Genomic DNA, 15,100 nt, shown 5'->3' with positions numbered 1-15,100 from the left:
GAACAGTGAACTGACTGTGGTTTGGTGGGCGGGGGAGGAGGGTGGGGTGGGGTTTTGGGTATTTCCTTGATATGCTTGTCCAATCGCCAATGATATTTGTTTTCTTTCTTGTTTACCTCATGTTATTAAACCAATAAACACATTTAAAAAAAAAAAAAAAGATGGGCACATCCAGATGGACTACTGTGGGAAGCTTTGTGGAGCAACACACTTCCTATTGATACTAGAAGCAAATAGGTCAACCTGTCGAGGTCTCCAGAAAGCCAAGATCTCATCTAAGAAAACCTTACAGAGCAACCTTCTGTGCAAGTCGACTGATTCCTCAATGCAATCCTTACAACCTTCTCTTTACCTCATTATGTTTCTGCTGAGGCAACCATGGTCATTCCATTGAATCATTATAATTATTATTATGGTATTTATTGGGCGTGGACCTAGCTTCGAGAAACAATACAGATACAGAATGGAGCGCTTATTGGACATTTACAGGATTTATAATTGAAAAGGAAACCTACACATACCTAATTTCATCAAAATCAAACAAATACTTGAGGGACTCCACTTGCCTGACATGGGGCAAGGTAAGAGCTGGAATTCATTTTGCAGTGAACCATCAAATATGCACTACTGAGAGTTAAAATAAATCATGGTATACAGGAGAGGAAGGGGAAGGTGCATGCGGGACAGAGGCGGGTTTAGCTGTACATTTATTTTCAAAGTTACATGCAGGACAAATAACAGAGCAACTTTATTTTAAATACTTTTTGGGAACAAAGCCTCTCATTAAACAGATTACAATTATGACTTTGACAAAAATAGCATGTTTACTAAGTGGATGGTTAAATAGATTCTGGAATTCATGAATTAGGGATTCCCAATCACAGATCTAACTCTGCTATTCTTTAACCAAAATGTACAATCGCATTTTGTAGAAAACGTTGTAATGTGGGAATAGAACGGACCTTTCTTTGGTTCATTTCTCCAATAGAACAACAGGCTAGTGTTTGATGGCATATTATTGGAAGACAAGGCCCCACTTGATCAAATAGAACATTCAGATCTTCTCTGACAAGTGGTCAATTGAAGTTTCAGCCCTGTAGTTTCAGGAATACAATAATTAGCTCTGGATTGCTACTTTTTAAAATACATTGTCCATAAAATAATTATTATGGGGAAAATATTCTATGACCTATTTCGGTTTTGGATCATCCTCCAGTCTGAAAAGTTCTGAATGTGTCACTAGATAGCAGCAATGACCATGCTTTTAATGTTCAACTTAATACAGGATTCCATGTGTAGCAAGATCAGCTCTGCCATCTATTGGAAATTTTTTCGCATACACGCCTAGAAGGGATCATCATTTCCAGGGGGCAGAAACGAGATTATATCTGATATTGCTGAAAGCTAAAAAGACTTCACATAATCAACTGTCAAGGAACCTTTGTTTATCAAGCCCAGGAATCACATCTGCATGGCTTCCCTGCGCAGTTAGCTGCCATTGTGTTATCCATCAATGCTTAGACAAACTTGCTTCTTATGGACAAATTTGTGGCAGCTGGTACATAGCGGCTAATGGGGCGGAGCCCTACCATTGAGCACCAGCACCATTACTTATTCTGTCATGCACAATGGTCCATTTCAGAAGCGCTGTGCAATAGAAAATGTTTTGCAATTGCTGGCAGAGGAGGAGTGCAAGGCTTCTGTCGCTGCAGTCCATAAAGGGCAGACATTAGGCACAAGCCATACAAAGCCATAAGTGCACCTTATTGGGGCAGTCCTCATGTATTTGCATGTACCACTGACCAAGCATGACTCAGGGAAATGACAATCAACTTTCCTCCCTGTTTCCACTCAGGATCCTGGTGGAAGGAGCAGACAAGCCTTTCACGAAAGGGCAAGTAAGAAAAACTGTTCATGTTGTGTCTCTGCGTGAATCTGACTGCAATAGGCTGTAGGCCACAGGGGATGAGAGAGGGGCCTTTGCAGGCTGAAGAGGTTTGGGCCAGTAAAGAGGGTTCAGTATAGGACCCTGAAGAGGGGGTGGGGGATTAAGCACAGCTAGCACAGCTAGACTTTGCTTTCTAAGAATGGAAATACTGGCAATATTGGCATACATTGGCACAGCCAGCACAGACTTATCTTTTCACAGTAGAAGTACTGCAAATATTGGGCATAGCATGCATACAAGTGCCTTTTTATTTTTTACTCTGGCGAAATACTGACCCATACTGCAGAAATTGATCCTGTGTACTGTTGGCGATCTGGCATCTATTGGATGTTTTTATGTGCAACCCTAAAATGATTGTACGTTGTATTTTTTGTTCACAAAAAGTGTGCAATAAGATGCATCTTTTAAGATCTTACTGAAAACAATTTGTCAGGGAGAAGCAACCAAATATATGCAAACCCCTGCCCCGCGGTTGATTCGACTACCTCAATATGTTCGGTCGTATACTTCCATGGGACATATTCACGCCCCAAACCCTGCCAAAAATAAGAAAAAATTTAAAAGAGAAATCACCAGCAAATGATGGCAGAAGATCCCACCAGTGCAAGTCTGGGGTTCATCAAGTTGATATGCACTGTGCTCACCTTTGGACTCTGGCAAATTCCCTTGAGGGCAGGCTGCCTAATCTTTCAAGAAGGCATCAATCACTACTGTAGCTTGCAACCATGGTTCGCTGAAGGGCTCTCCAAACAAGAGGTTTTTCCTCTGGGACCACCAATTGAAATTCATGTTTAGACTAGGAGAAGATAGATTATTTTCACACACCAAATTGGGACTACTGATTGTGCAGAAGCTACTGGCAAATTCTCATTTGTAGTCTGGCCTCTATCACAAGGAAAATGCAGAAATCCAAAATGACTCAAGAGTCAGGTAAGCAATTGATGGGATCCAGTGGCGTTGCAAGTCATTGGGGCAGTTTTGGACTTGATGGTGGCAAGACTTTTCTCTTAGTGGGCAGTCGCCGAGATAGATGTATCCAAGACTTTCAGGATGAAGGAAAATCCCAGGAAAGAGATAATATTGCTTATCACATGAGTTGCCATTTCCTACAGGAGTTTGGTGAACAACCTCTTTTGTGATGAATGGGCAAAAGGCAGAGCTGCGAAACGAGAGTGTGGGCCTCCAACTGTTAACCTGAGAATAGCCATGTTTCGGGTGGATCAGAATTTGGAGATTGGCATCCAAAATATCCAGAGATCCAAACTAGTCCTGGAGGAGCAGAGTTTGAAGGAACATATGAAGGGTCCTCATCCTCAAATAGTCCTTCTGTTTCCTGGGAACCTGCTTGCTCTTTTGCAGGAGTGCTAGACTACAGATTTGAATGTATGCATTTTCTTTGTGATAGAGGCCAGACTTCAAATGAGATATTGCCAGTAGCTTCTTCATAAGGCCAGGTGGATGGCTCAGGCACAACACGTTGTTGGAAGCAAGACAATGCATAGCAACACTGGTTTGAATACAGGGCTTGTGCTTAGAAACTGGTCCCGGTTATTAAGCGCGTTATAAAAGAACAATTATAATTAATTATAATGCATGTTTCTCACACAATGCAAAGGGCTGAATTAAGGGCAGTAAGGTCTTCTTTGGTTCCTATGGTTGCAGTAAATCTGCAAATGAATTCAGCTTTTGATCCACATAACGGCTTGCAGTGCTCAGACCTACCTTTATCTAGTGGTAGCATGGGTAGAATTTGTCCAACCCACTGGCCTCGTTCAGGTGAGAAGCAAGTGCTGTAAAGTTATTGTGCTTGCCTTGAGTAGTTTCTCAAGCAAATCTACTGATACACTAGTTGCTTCCAAAGTCAATAAACCAAATGGCACAATGCCCCCTCAAAGATCCTCCAGAATTTTGATTTAAGTTATGTCCTTGAGTTCTGGATTTTTTGAAGACCCCTCCTCCAATGCACCCACTTCCCTGCATCCCCCATAACTACAGCACAGAAGAACAATTCGAGGGACAGTGCAAAGTGTGGCATCAATGATGCTGAAGTACACCGAGCTGGAGCAGAGCTGCTGGAAAAGCAATGCTGAAGGCTGTGCCAATAGTGCCAGGTCATTGAGACTGTTCCTGAGTCTATGACCAAGCTGGCAAGCGTGCAGTGGTTGGGCAATAAAAGGTCCTTCCCTGGTCTCCATCACTAGTGAAGAGGGCAGAGTTGCCATTGATGGGGTCTTGGAAAATATTTCCAGCATTTTATCCTTAACATTTATTCTGTTTTTGTGGATGCTGTTGGGAACAGAAATTGACTGGCTAGAAGTAGAGTAGGTTCTGTCTTTTCAGACAGACGGAGGGATAGGAGACCCATAATGACATTTCCCAAAGGTGGACCATTGCCTTGATTCTAGAAGGGGACCTCTTCCTCTTTAGTGTTGAGACTCCTCAGACAGATGCTGGCCCTTCTCAGAGTGGAGGAATGAGGAGAGGGTCAGACTACCTAAAGCCTTTGCATGCTTGCACAATGCCATGAAGAGCTTGGCAACCCTCTTGCTGATCGCATTCAAATGCATAGATGTACAAATTCTGCTTGAATGTGTTATTAAGCAAGATATCAAACAGAGCTAGGACAGATTTAACACTGACAGGTTCTTGAAGTCCATTCAGGGCTTCAAGCACGAAGTCATAAAAGGAGAAACGTAATCGAAATAGGCTTTTGCTTTCTGTGCAGATGGAATAAGGGAACTGCGAAACACGGCACAGGCTGTGCCTTGAACATCGCTCTGGGTGCATAGCCAATGAAGAGCTGCAGTGCACCTCATCGTTGCTGATCATATTTGCAATCCAGTCTTCATCTGGAAAGACATTTCAAGAGAGGAGGAATCTGGGGGTGAGGTAGGTTAACATTACTATTTGTAAAACTACGCAGTTTGTAAATGTTTTCACATTCATTCAAGTAACAGGTTTTTCAGTTATCAAAGAAAACAATGTTGTTTATAAAGCGTTACTTGATTAGTAAAGGAACATTTTACTTGATTCAACAACAATCATGAAAATTCAGTTCATTGCAAAAAACAACAAAACAAATAAATGTACCTTCTATTCAGACCACAAGCCACCTGAAATTGCAAAATAAAAAAGATAATTACTCGGAATAACTGCACAAATATGACATAAAAAAAGTAACACTCATGAGCAAAAGTATATTCACTGAATAATCACAGACAAAATGACCGATCACCGGGTATGCACATCATACTTTAAGGAGAAACAGCTATGCAATCGAGAAAAGGGTAAATGAAAGTTGCACAAAAACCTACACAAGGATTTGGATCACATAGCAAGTAAAATGAAACATCCAGGTTTAGCTATCATAATTCAAGGGTGTTTTTTTGTATTAACATGTTTATTTAAATATTTACAATTCAGTACAAACAAAAAAGGCCAGACAAGAAAGAATAATAAAAAACATGTTGCTATGTCAGTCCAGGAACCTGTCGCAGATCTCCTCGCGCAGACCTTCCTTTTTTTTGCCTGCACAGGATGACTCTCAAACCATCTTTTGCAGGTCCTCAACCCACGCTGCCTATGTGGGACATTTTGTAACCTTCCAATCTCTCAACACAATCTTCTTTGCAGACAGAGAGGCCCTAAAGAACTAGAACTTCTATGGGTAATTCAAATCTTCCAAAAGTTCATTCTCCCCCCAGGAAAATGGTCATAAAATCAAAGTCAAAGTCTGTTCTCAAAACCTTGTTCATTTCCTTTATGACTTCACTCCAGAACACACACACTCTATAACATTCCCACATCAAGTGTTCAAATGAGCCCGACCTATGACCTACGAAGGCCTCTAGTGAAATTTACGACCTCTTGCTCCTTTGGTGCTGAAACTAAATAACCTTCAACAGTTAAGACTGATTGCTTTCCCGACTACCCTCCTGTCAGTACCCAGAGTGCATCCCTTTCCATCGTCAAACTGTTTTTTTTACAGAGTGGGCTGTATTTTGTAGTGTGCTAGAACGGTATGTTGTAATAATAAAGTAGATATTTTTATACAATCTTGACTGGACAGTCCCTTTTATCATTGGGTAAAAATAATTTCTCCAGCATGGGGTCTGGCATGGATTCACATGCTCATGAATATTCCCCGTCGTCTGGCTGGGAATACTCGGTAAAGAAAAAATCATTATCAGTTTCGTTTCTGATCTGTCTTTCTTAGTAGTAACCAATCACTGGTCTCTGGGTCATACTGCCCCCAGCCAATGACTGCCCTCTCCCTAAGCCCCGCCCCTGGCAGCCATCCTCAGATTTTTACCGTTCGTTCAAGTGTTAGGAGTCCTCGTGCTATAGCTCTCGAGCTTTTACTGCTTTTTGCGCTCTTTCAAAGAGATTTATCTAATTTTTCGGTTTAATCGAGCCTCAAGCTACTTCCAATCAACGGGGACCCATTTCGGATTTATCTACGCCCCTCAAGGGTGAAATTTTCGTCGAGTTACGCTTCTTGGAGGATTCCAGAAGTTTCTGAGGCCTACCTCACGGACGAGAAGAACATGGCCCAGGAGAAGGGAAGCTCGACACCCGGCAAACTGTTCAGGATCTGCCCTGGATGCAACCTACAAAATGTGTTCAAGGAGGACAAGCATTCGAAATGCCTTTACTGCCTCCACAAGGACAAAACGCACGTGGAGAAGGACTGTGCGTTTTGCATGAACATGTCGGATCGGGCTATGAGGGATCGACAGACACGTCTCTCCAACTGGCTGGAAGGCAAGAGCCCAGCAGGTGAGAAGAAGAAGAAGTCAGAGCGGTCTTCTAAGTCCTGTGAGGGCGCCCCAGCGACAGGAGCCCAACAGAAGGCAAAGCACTGCGAGGCCACGGGCACTGGGAGCGCCGAATGGTCGGGCTCCTCGGCTGCCAGGCAGGGCGCACCGTCAGCGACGCCATCAACCACGAGCCAACGCTCTGGCTCAGGCAAAAGAAAATCTGAGAACCCGGCTAAGCTTCTGGAGAGGCCCCGGTCGATCTCGAAGGATCAGGCCAAAGGGGAGTGAGGCGGTGACCCTCCCTCTAAGGTGAAGGCCTCAAGCGCGCCCAAGGTGGTGAAGGCCTTGATCCCGGCCAAGGCCTTGATTGAGGGAGTCGCTGCGGCACTGGTGAAGTCTGTGGAGGCTATCCCAGTGGAGGCGACCTCGGGGCCCAGAGTTTCCCTGCCTCCGCGGAGGGAAACCTTTAAGCCCGTCGTGAAGACCCCAGTGGAAAAAGAGGGGGGGGGGGGTAGCCGTGATGCACACGGACACAACCGCCGAGGAGGAACTGACCGAGAATTTGGAAGAGGCCCGGTCCCACAGGAGGGATCCCGTCGAGGGGGACGATGAGAGCGAGGGTGGCGACGCCGAGGTTCCCGTGGAGGAGGAACAACCGTCGCTCCCAGCACGCCCGTCACAACCCGAGCCATAAGACAACTCGGCGGCCATTTTGACGGCAACCCAAGCCATATACACAGAGATAAGGACAAGACTGCCCCTACCCCTCCAAACAAGAGGAGGAGAATTCATCCGGATCCCCTTCAGCCCTCACGACCTTCTCAGCCTTTGTCACCCTCCCCGGTCCCGAGGGATGACACAGGAACAAACACGGCCACGATGGGGACGGATGACAACGGCGGCGAAGACGGGACTGACCTTCTGTCCCGATACCTCGGGCATCTCCTCCCACACCATGATTGCCAGGGCATCCAAGCTTTTTCAGCTCTGCCCCGAAGAAAAGAAGAAGGAAGGCTTCCTCTACCAACGGCGCGAGGCCAAGAGGAAGACGGTCCTCGCGGTGGCGTTGCTGGAAGACATCTGGGACGAGGGTCTTGCCCTCCTGAAGAACCTGTCCATGACGCCTGACAAAAGGGACCGGTACGAGAAGAAGTACCGGGTCCCCGACGGCGCCCCTTTGTGCCTTGGGCACAACCGACCCTGGATTCGGTCGTCTCGGCAGCGGCCAAGAAGAAAGCGGGGGGGGGGCTTCGGCTTCAACGTCAACTTCCCCACCGGACGGCGAGGGAAAGAAACTAGATGCCATGGGACGACGAGTCATCTCGTCGGCGGCGACGATTAAGGCGGCCAACGCCCTAGCAATTGTGGCCCGCTACGACAGGGTGTTGTGGTAAAAAATCCCCCCCTGTTGGACTTCCTCCCGGACGACAAGAGGGCAGAGGCCCTGGTGATCCTACAGGAGGGTGAGGTGGCGTCGGACCACGCCATAACTGTGGCCACGGACATTGCCGACAACGGTTTCCGCCAGTTGGGCAACGGCGTTTGCCTTCGACGGCGGGGGTGGCTCAAGGCAACGGATTTCCGCCAAGACGTGCAAGCCATGGTTTTGGCCATGCCCTTCGACGGGAACAATCTGTTCAGAAAGACAGTGGATGAGTCACTGCAGGCCATCAAGACCGACACGGAGACGGCTCGGGCCTTGGGAGTTCTGCAGAAACGGCAGCCACCCTTTCGGAACTCTGGAGGCAAGCAAGGTGCCTCCAAAGGATTCGGCGGCGGCTCCTCAACCTACCGTCAGGCGGCCCGCTCCTCTTCGCAAGAAGCCTACAGGGGACGAGGCAAGTCAGGTGGATCTCGCCGTCATCGCCAGGGAGGCCAAGGCGGCAAGGCTGCTTCCAAGCAAGACTGAACCCGGCCGTTGTGTCGGGCTCCCACCGAAGCACCCCAGTGAGAGGCCGGCTGACGAAGTTCATCAGCGTGCGGGAGTCCATCTCGACCGACCGTTGGGTGCTGGATGCCCTGGCCCACGGGCACACTCGAATTTCTAAAGAAGTGCCCACAATTTCTCCCGTGGCCAGGAAAGAAAACCACATCCCTCAACTGCTGTTAGAGGCAAGGGCAATGCTCAAGAAAGGGGCCATCAAGCTCGTCCCAAAGAGGCTATGGGGCTCCGGAGTATACTCAAGATACTTCCTCGTCAGAAAGAAGACAGGAGGTTGGCGTCCCATCCTGGAATTGCGTCGGCTAAACAAATACATCAAGGCACAGAAGTTCCGGATGGTCACCCTCCACCACGTGCTGGGCCAGCTGAAGGAAGGCGACTTCCTATCGTCGTTGGATTTGGAGGATGCATACTTTCACATCCCCATCCTAAAAGAACACCGGAAGTTTCTTAGGTTCGTAGTCCAAGGGCGGCACTACCAGTTCAAGGCCCTCCCATTCGGAATGAAGTTGGCACCCAGGGTGTTCGCCAAGTGCCTAGCACCAGTGGCGGCGCGGCTGTGCCTGCAGGGGATCCACGTCTACCCCTACCTGGAAGACTGGCTCACCCGATCAGGGACAAGGGAACCCGCCTTTGAACACACAGCAAAGACTGTCCGGCTGCTCACGGACCTGGGATTCTCCATTAACTTCTCCGAATCCCACCTGGTTCCGTCGCAGATCGCGCTGTTTCTGGGAGCCAAGCTCGATACAGTAGCGCAGTTGGCCTCGCCGTCGGAGGAAAGAAGGCAGGCCATCCTGGGCAAGGTACAGCGTCTGCTGGCCACGGACGTGGCCAGAGTGAGGTCCATCAAGTCCCTTCTCGGGATGATGTCCTCTTGCATCTATCTGGTGCGCCTGTGCAGGCTTCAAATGTGTCCTCTGCAGGAGTTCCTCGACGCCCGTTGGATGCAAGCGACGGGCAGCTTCGAGGACAATATCTTGCTCAATGAAATATTCCGCCAAGTAATTCAATGGTGGGGCACCCGTGCGCATCTCGCAGCGGGCACGGACTTTCAGACCCCAGCATACCAGGTGAGGGTGACAACGGATGCCTCCCTGGAGGGGTGGGGCGCGCACACCAGAGATCTTCACGCGAGAGGCCTGTGGCTCCCGGAGAAGAGGCCGCTCCACATCAACATACTGGAGCTCCAAGCAGTGTTCTGGGTCCTCAAGTCATTCCTCCCGTCCCTCAAGGGCAAGGTGGTGAGGATCTTCACCGACAACACCACCACGATGTTCTATCTCCGGAAGCAGGGAGGAACCAGGGGATGTTTCTGGTACCTTTTCATCTAGCAGGGATAAACACCATTGCCGACTCACTCAGCAGGGAGCTGCACTCGTGCCACGAGTGGGAACTACGCTAGGATCAAGTGGATCAACTCTTCCGGCGATGGGGCAAACCCCAAATCGACCTGTTTGCGACGGCGATGAACTCTAAGTGCCAGAGGTTCGCCAGCAGGTTCCCCCAGCCGAGGAGCATGGGCGATGCTTTCTCGTTCCCCTGGGACGGCCTGTTCCTGTATGCGTTCCCTCCGTTGCCGTTGCTGCTCAGGCTCGTCAACCAACTCAAGAGGTTCCGGTGCAGGATGATCCTCGTCGCACTGACGTGGCCGAGACAGATATGGTTCCCAGACCTTCTGGACTTGTCAGCGTCCCCACCAGTCAAACTATCGACGGACGCAGATCTTCTCTCCAGAGAAGGAGGCGCCATTCTTCATCACGACCCGGAGTCGCTGAACTTGCAGGCCTGGCTCCTGCAGCACTAGAGTTTGGAGGGTACGATATCCCGGCTGACTGCAGAGAGGTTCTTGCAAAGGCCAGGGCGTCCTCAACTCTCAAGTGCTACGGACACAAGTGGAAGAGGTTCTCTGTCTGGTGCCGTGCACAGAAGATTAACCCTCTACGGATTACAGCCCCTCAAGTGCTACCGTACTTACTGTCGCTGGCCAAAGCTGGACTAGCACATGCTTCTATCAAGATGCATCTGGCAGTGATTTCCCGATACACCAGAACTGCAGGACGGTCGTCCCTGTGGTCTCATCACCTGGTGAAGGAGTTTATGAAAGGACTTGTCCGATCGTACCCACCGGTGAAGGCTCAAGCCCCGGCGTGGGAGATCAACGTGGTGCCGACCAGGCTCATGGGCCTGCCATTCGAGCCCTTGCATTCGGCTCCGTTGAAGTTCCTGTCGTGGAAGACAGCGTTCCTGTGGCCATCACCTCTGCACGACGCGTGGGAGAGATTCAGGCCCTTTCCTGCAAGCCTCCATACTTGACTTTCCACGAGACGAGGGTGGTGCTGAGGACACACCCCGCCTTCATGCCCAAGGTGCCGTCGGACTTCCATCTCAACAAGCCCTTGGTGTTACCAGTCTTTTTCCCCGTCGCCTTCATCGCCGGCCGAGAGGACTTTACACTCATTGGATGTAGCTAGAGCACTGAAGTTCTGCGTGGACCGAACAAAGAGTTTTCGGAAGACATCACAGCTGTTTGTGAACTTTGGACCTATGAACCAAGGAAAGGCTCTCTCGAAGGCTTCCATTTCCAGATGGCTCTCCGGCTGCATTATGCACTGTCATCGGTTGGCAAACTGACTGTTGCCCGGCCGTCCGAGAGCCCATTCGACTAGAGCGATCGCTGCTACCACAGCGTTCTTGTCTGGTGTGCCCCTGCTGGACATCTGCAGGGCTGCTACGTGGAGGTCGACAAACACCTTCACGAAATTCTACTTCGTCAACCGGGAATCCAGGGAGGAGTCCAGGGTCGGTCAGGCAGTGCTGCGCAACCTGTTCGCTTAAGGTGAGCCTGGTGAGGAGGTAAGAGATGCTTAATGTTGAGTTTTATGTAACACTTAATGTTGAGCCTTGCCACCTCCCGTGGTTGTGCATGTGTGTACTGCTATGTATTCTTATATTCATGAGCATGTGAATCCATGTCAGACCCCATACTGGAGAAGGAACAAGTTACTTACCTGTAACTGTTGTTCTCCAGCATGGGTCTGGCAAGAATTCACATGCGAACCCTCCCTCCTTCCCCTCTGCGGCTCTTCACTTGGTCATACTGCCACTTTACGTGCTACCACATCTGAGGATGGCTGCCAGGGGGGGGACTTAGGGAGAGGGCAGTCATTGGCTGGGGGCAGTATGACCCAGAGACCAGTGATTGGTTACTACTAAGAAAGACAGATCAGAAACAAAACTGATACTGATTTTTTCTTTACCGAGGATTCCCAGCCTGACGACGGGGAATATTCATGAGCATGTGAATCCATGCCAGACCCATGCTGGAGAACAACAGTTACAGGTAAGTAACTTGTTCCTTAGCATTCATATAGCGCTACGAACTCTCAGGTATCTGAGCGCTGCTTATTATTACCCACGGTGTGTGATGCTCAATTATCGACCTCGAAAGGATGAAAGGCTGAGTTTGGCCCTGCCGGGATTCAAACCTGCATCAGCAGGCTCTGCACAGATGTCAAAGCGAGCGCTCAACTCGCTGTGCTATCTGACCGGCTATAATTGTATTTTCACTGTGTTGCAACTAACCAACGACCCACGACCTTGCAGAGATAAGCCATCCACGTTACTAAAATTGGACAAGTAGGTTTATAATGTACTTGTGTTTCCAATCTGTTCAGACCCCTTCTGGTGTACTAGAGGTGTGGGGCCGATTGATGGTTTAGAAACCGATATTCGTCCCTGGACCACTGGTGCCCGGAAGTTGATTCGTCACAATGTCACATAATTAATTTGGGGAAAACCAAAAGTGTTTTAATTAGGCAATAAAGTAAAAACTATTCCTGGTGGAATACACTGAAGGCAAGACCCTAAACACTCGCACCAGAGAGAATACAACCCGCTAGGGAAGAAAGGCCCAAGTCGATCTTGTAAGGATAACACGTTTTTTTTTTTTTTTGTTACTTGTTTATTTTTGGTTAGCACACAGGAAAACAAATTTGATTATACATTCAGCACTTTTTAACAGCATTAACACATAGTTGTATATCCCCAAATACCCGCTACCACCCTTTAGTTCTGTCTGCCTCCTGTGGACTGTCTCTTCGCCAATTAAGTTCGATCCCCGACTCCTCATCCCCTGTCATATCTAACACAAAAAAGTCTTCCACCTCTATCCCCGAGCTTCCGCCTCCGTGTCCTGATACTGGCTGTCTCCCGGGGTCTGCTCCTCTGCAAACTGAGCCTGTTCCCCGTTTGCAGCCTGCTGGGCATTTGCCACTAGACGTGGTTTGTATGTCAGCGCTGGGAAGCGCAGGTCGTAGTCTATCACCGGAGACCAAATGTTCGTGAAACGGTGGAGGCGGCCTCCATCTGCCGCCATGATTTTCTCAGCGATGAAAATGTTCCAGATTTTCAACCACCACAGCACCGCTAGGGGGCCCTCCAGAGACTTCCACGTCCGGGCTATTGTGATTTTTGCGGCCAAGAGCAGTTGTGTGATGAGGGCCGCAAGCGCGCCTGATCTTGGGTAAATGCCTGGAATCGGGGTCCCCAGCAGGAGTGGTTCCGGTTCTAGTGGCAAGGTGATCTGGGTAATGTCTGCAATGGTAGCAATGCATTGGATCCAAAAGACTGCCACCATCGGGCACGTCCACCACATGTGTAGGTAGGAGCCCGGCGAGCCACAGCGGCGCCAGCACTGTGGGTCCAGTGACTGATTGAAGTGGTGTAGTTGAAGCGGTGTGAAATACCATCTCAGGAGAAGTTTATGCGCACATTCCCGATTGGTAATGCAGAAAGAGGATGAATGTGTGCGTGACTAGATATCGGTCCAGGCCTGATCCTGGATCGGATGCCCTAGGTCTCTCTCCCACTGCGACATATATGTTGCTCTGGCTGATAATACGTTCACCTGGAATAGTCGATGCAGCGTTGAGATACGTCCTCGGGCAGGAGGGTCTGCCACGGTTAATTCCAGGGTGTCGAGGTCTCGGGTGGCAGCCATTCGAGTCTGGGGGTGTGAGTACCAGTGTCTGATTTGGCAGTAAGAGAACCTGTCTGACAGAGATTAAAAGCTCTTTTGCATTGGGCGAAAGTCAGCGGTTGGGTTCCTTCGAATAGTTGGCTTAGGGAGCTAAGGCCTCCGGCTATCCAGTTTCTGAAGTTCGCGGGCGAAGTTCCAGTTGAGAAGGCCGGGTTGTGGAAGACTGGAGCTGAGGGGCTCAGGTCTCTCGGGATGCCTCTGGATTTGCGTGCCCAATCCCATGCCTTCAACGTCTGCTTGGTCGAAGATAAGATGGCTGGCCACGACCGCCGCAGCGGAGTCGGTAGGTGCAAGAGAAAGCATAGGGGGAGAGGTATCCGGGCTTGTTCTATGTCCATCCATTTGGGGCGCCCCGACGCTATGCTCCAGGCCCGGGTGTGAGCTATCTGCGCCGCCATTTGGTATTTTTGGAGATCAGGGACCTCTAGACCTCCCTGGTTCGGGGCACACAGCATGGTCTTTCGTGGAATGCGGGCTTTCTTCCCCCTCCATATGAATTCAAATATCTTCCTCTGAAGTCTCTGCAGCTGGGGGCGAGGGACTATGATGGGAAGGGCCGAGCAGGCGTACAGGAATCGTGGCAATAAGTTCATCTTACAGGCCGTGATGCGACCTATTAGTGATATTTCCTGCGTAAGCCAGGAGTTCAGGTCTCTTTCTAAGGTTTTAATCAGGGGTGTAAGTTTATCCGATAGGTGTCTTCAGGATTAGCGGGGATCCGAACCCCGAGGTAGGGGATGGATTTGTCACTTAGTGGGATCGCGCACTGGGAACTGAAGGATTCCTTTTCTCTCTGGTCTAAGCCTATCCCCAATGCTGAAGATTTCACGAAATTGATGGCGAATCCGGACACCTTTCCGAATCTATGGATTTCCGCTAGGGAGGCTCTCAAGGACTGTCAGGTGTCTGTAATGGTTAGCATCACATCATCAGCGTAGAGCGCGATCTTATGCTGGGTGGGGCCTACTTGGAGGCCTTTGATTCTGGCGCTGAGTCGGATCTGTTGGACCAGGGGTTTCATAACCATAGCAAAAGGTAGGGGAGAGAGAGGACAGCCCTGTCTGGTGCCGCATGTCAGGGAGATCGGGCTGGTCAGTAAGCCATTCACTCGGAGAAGGGTGGAGGGGGTCTGATAGTTTGCTAAGGCTAGCTTTATGAAGGTGGGCCCAAAGCGGAACGATTCCAGGGTAAGGCGGAGGGATGACCAGTCCACTTTGTCAAAACCCTTGTTCGCGTCCAAGGCTAGCAGAGCAAGTTTCTGCGAGTCTAGCCTAGCTATCTCGACCAGGTTGAGGACTCTACGAGTGTTATCCGTGGTGGCTCTGTTTAGAATAAATCCTGTCTGGTCTGGGTCTACAATGTCCGGGAGAATCTTCGCTAATCGGGTTGCCAAGACCTTTGAGTAAATG

At 49.4% G+C, this 15,100-nt stretch overlaps 1 protein-coding gene across 2 annotated transcripts in view; it reads right to left on the bottom strand.

Annotated features, from left to right (window-relative positions):
• Positions 1–15,100, bottom strand: part of LOC138516346 (uncharacterized) — an 888,519-nt gene that overhangs the window by 474,107 nt on the left and 399,312 nt on the right. For both annotated transcript variants that reach the window (XM_069631386.1, XM_069631387.1), the window contains one exon: positions 5,039–5,061. In XM_069631386.1, coding sequence (XP_069487487.1) covers positions 5,039–5,061 — 23 coding nt within the window. The remainder of the gene's footprint in view (positions 1–5,038; positions 5,062–15,100) is intronic.

The sequence above is a fragment of the Ambystoma mexicanum genome, chromosome 6q, assembly GCF_040938575.1.
Source record: "Ambystoma mexicanum isolate Mex_15411 chromosome 6q, UKY_AmexF1_1, whole genome shotgun sequence".
NCBI lineage: Eukaryota > Metazoa > Chordata > Amphibia > Caudata > Ambystomatidae > Ambystoma > Ambystoma mexicanum.
The sequence above is the reverse complement of the archived record's forward strand: the minus strand, read 5'-3'. Positions and strand labels throughout refer to the sequence as shown.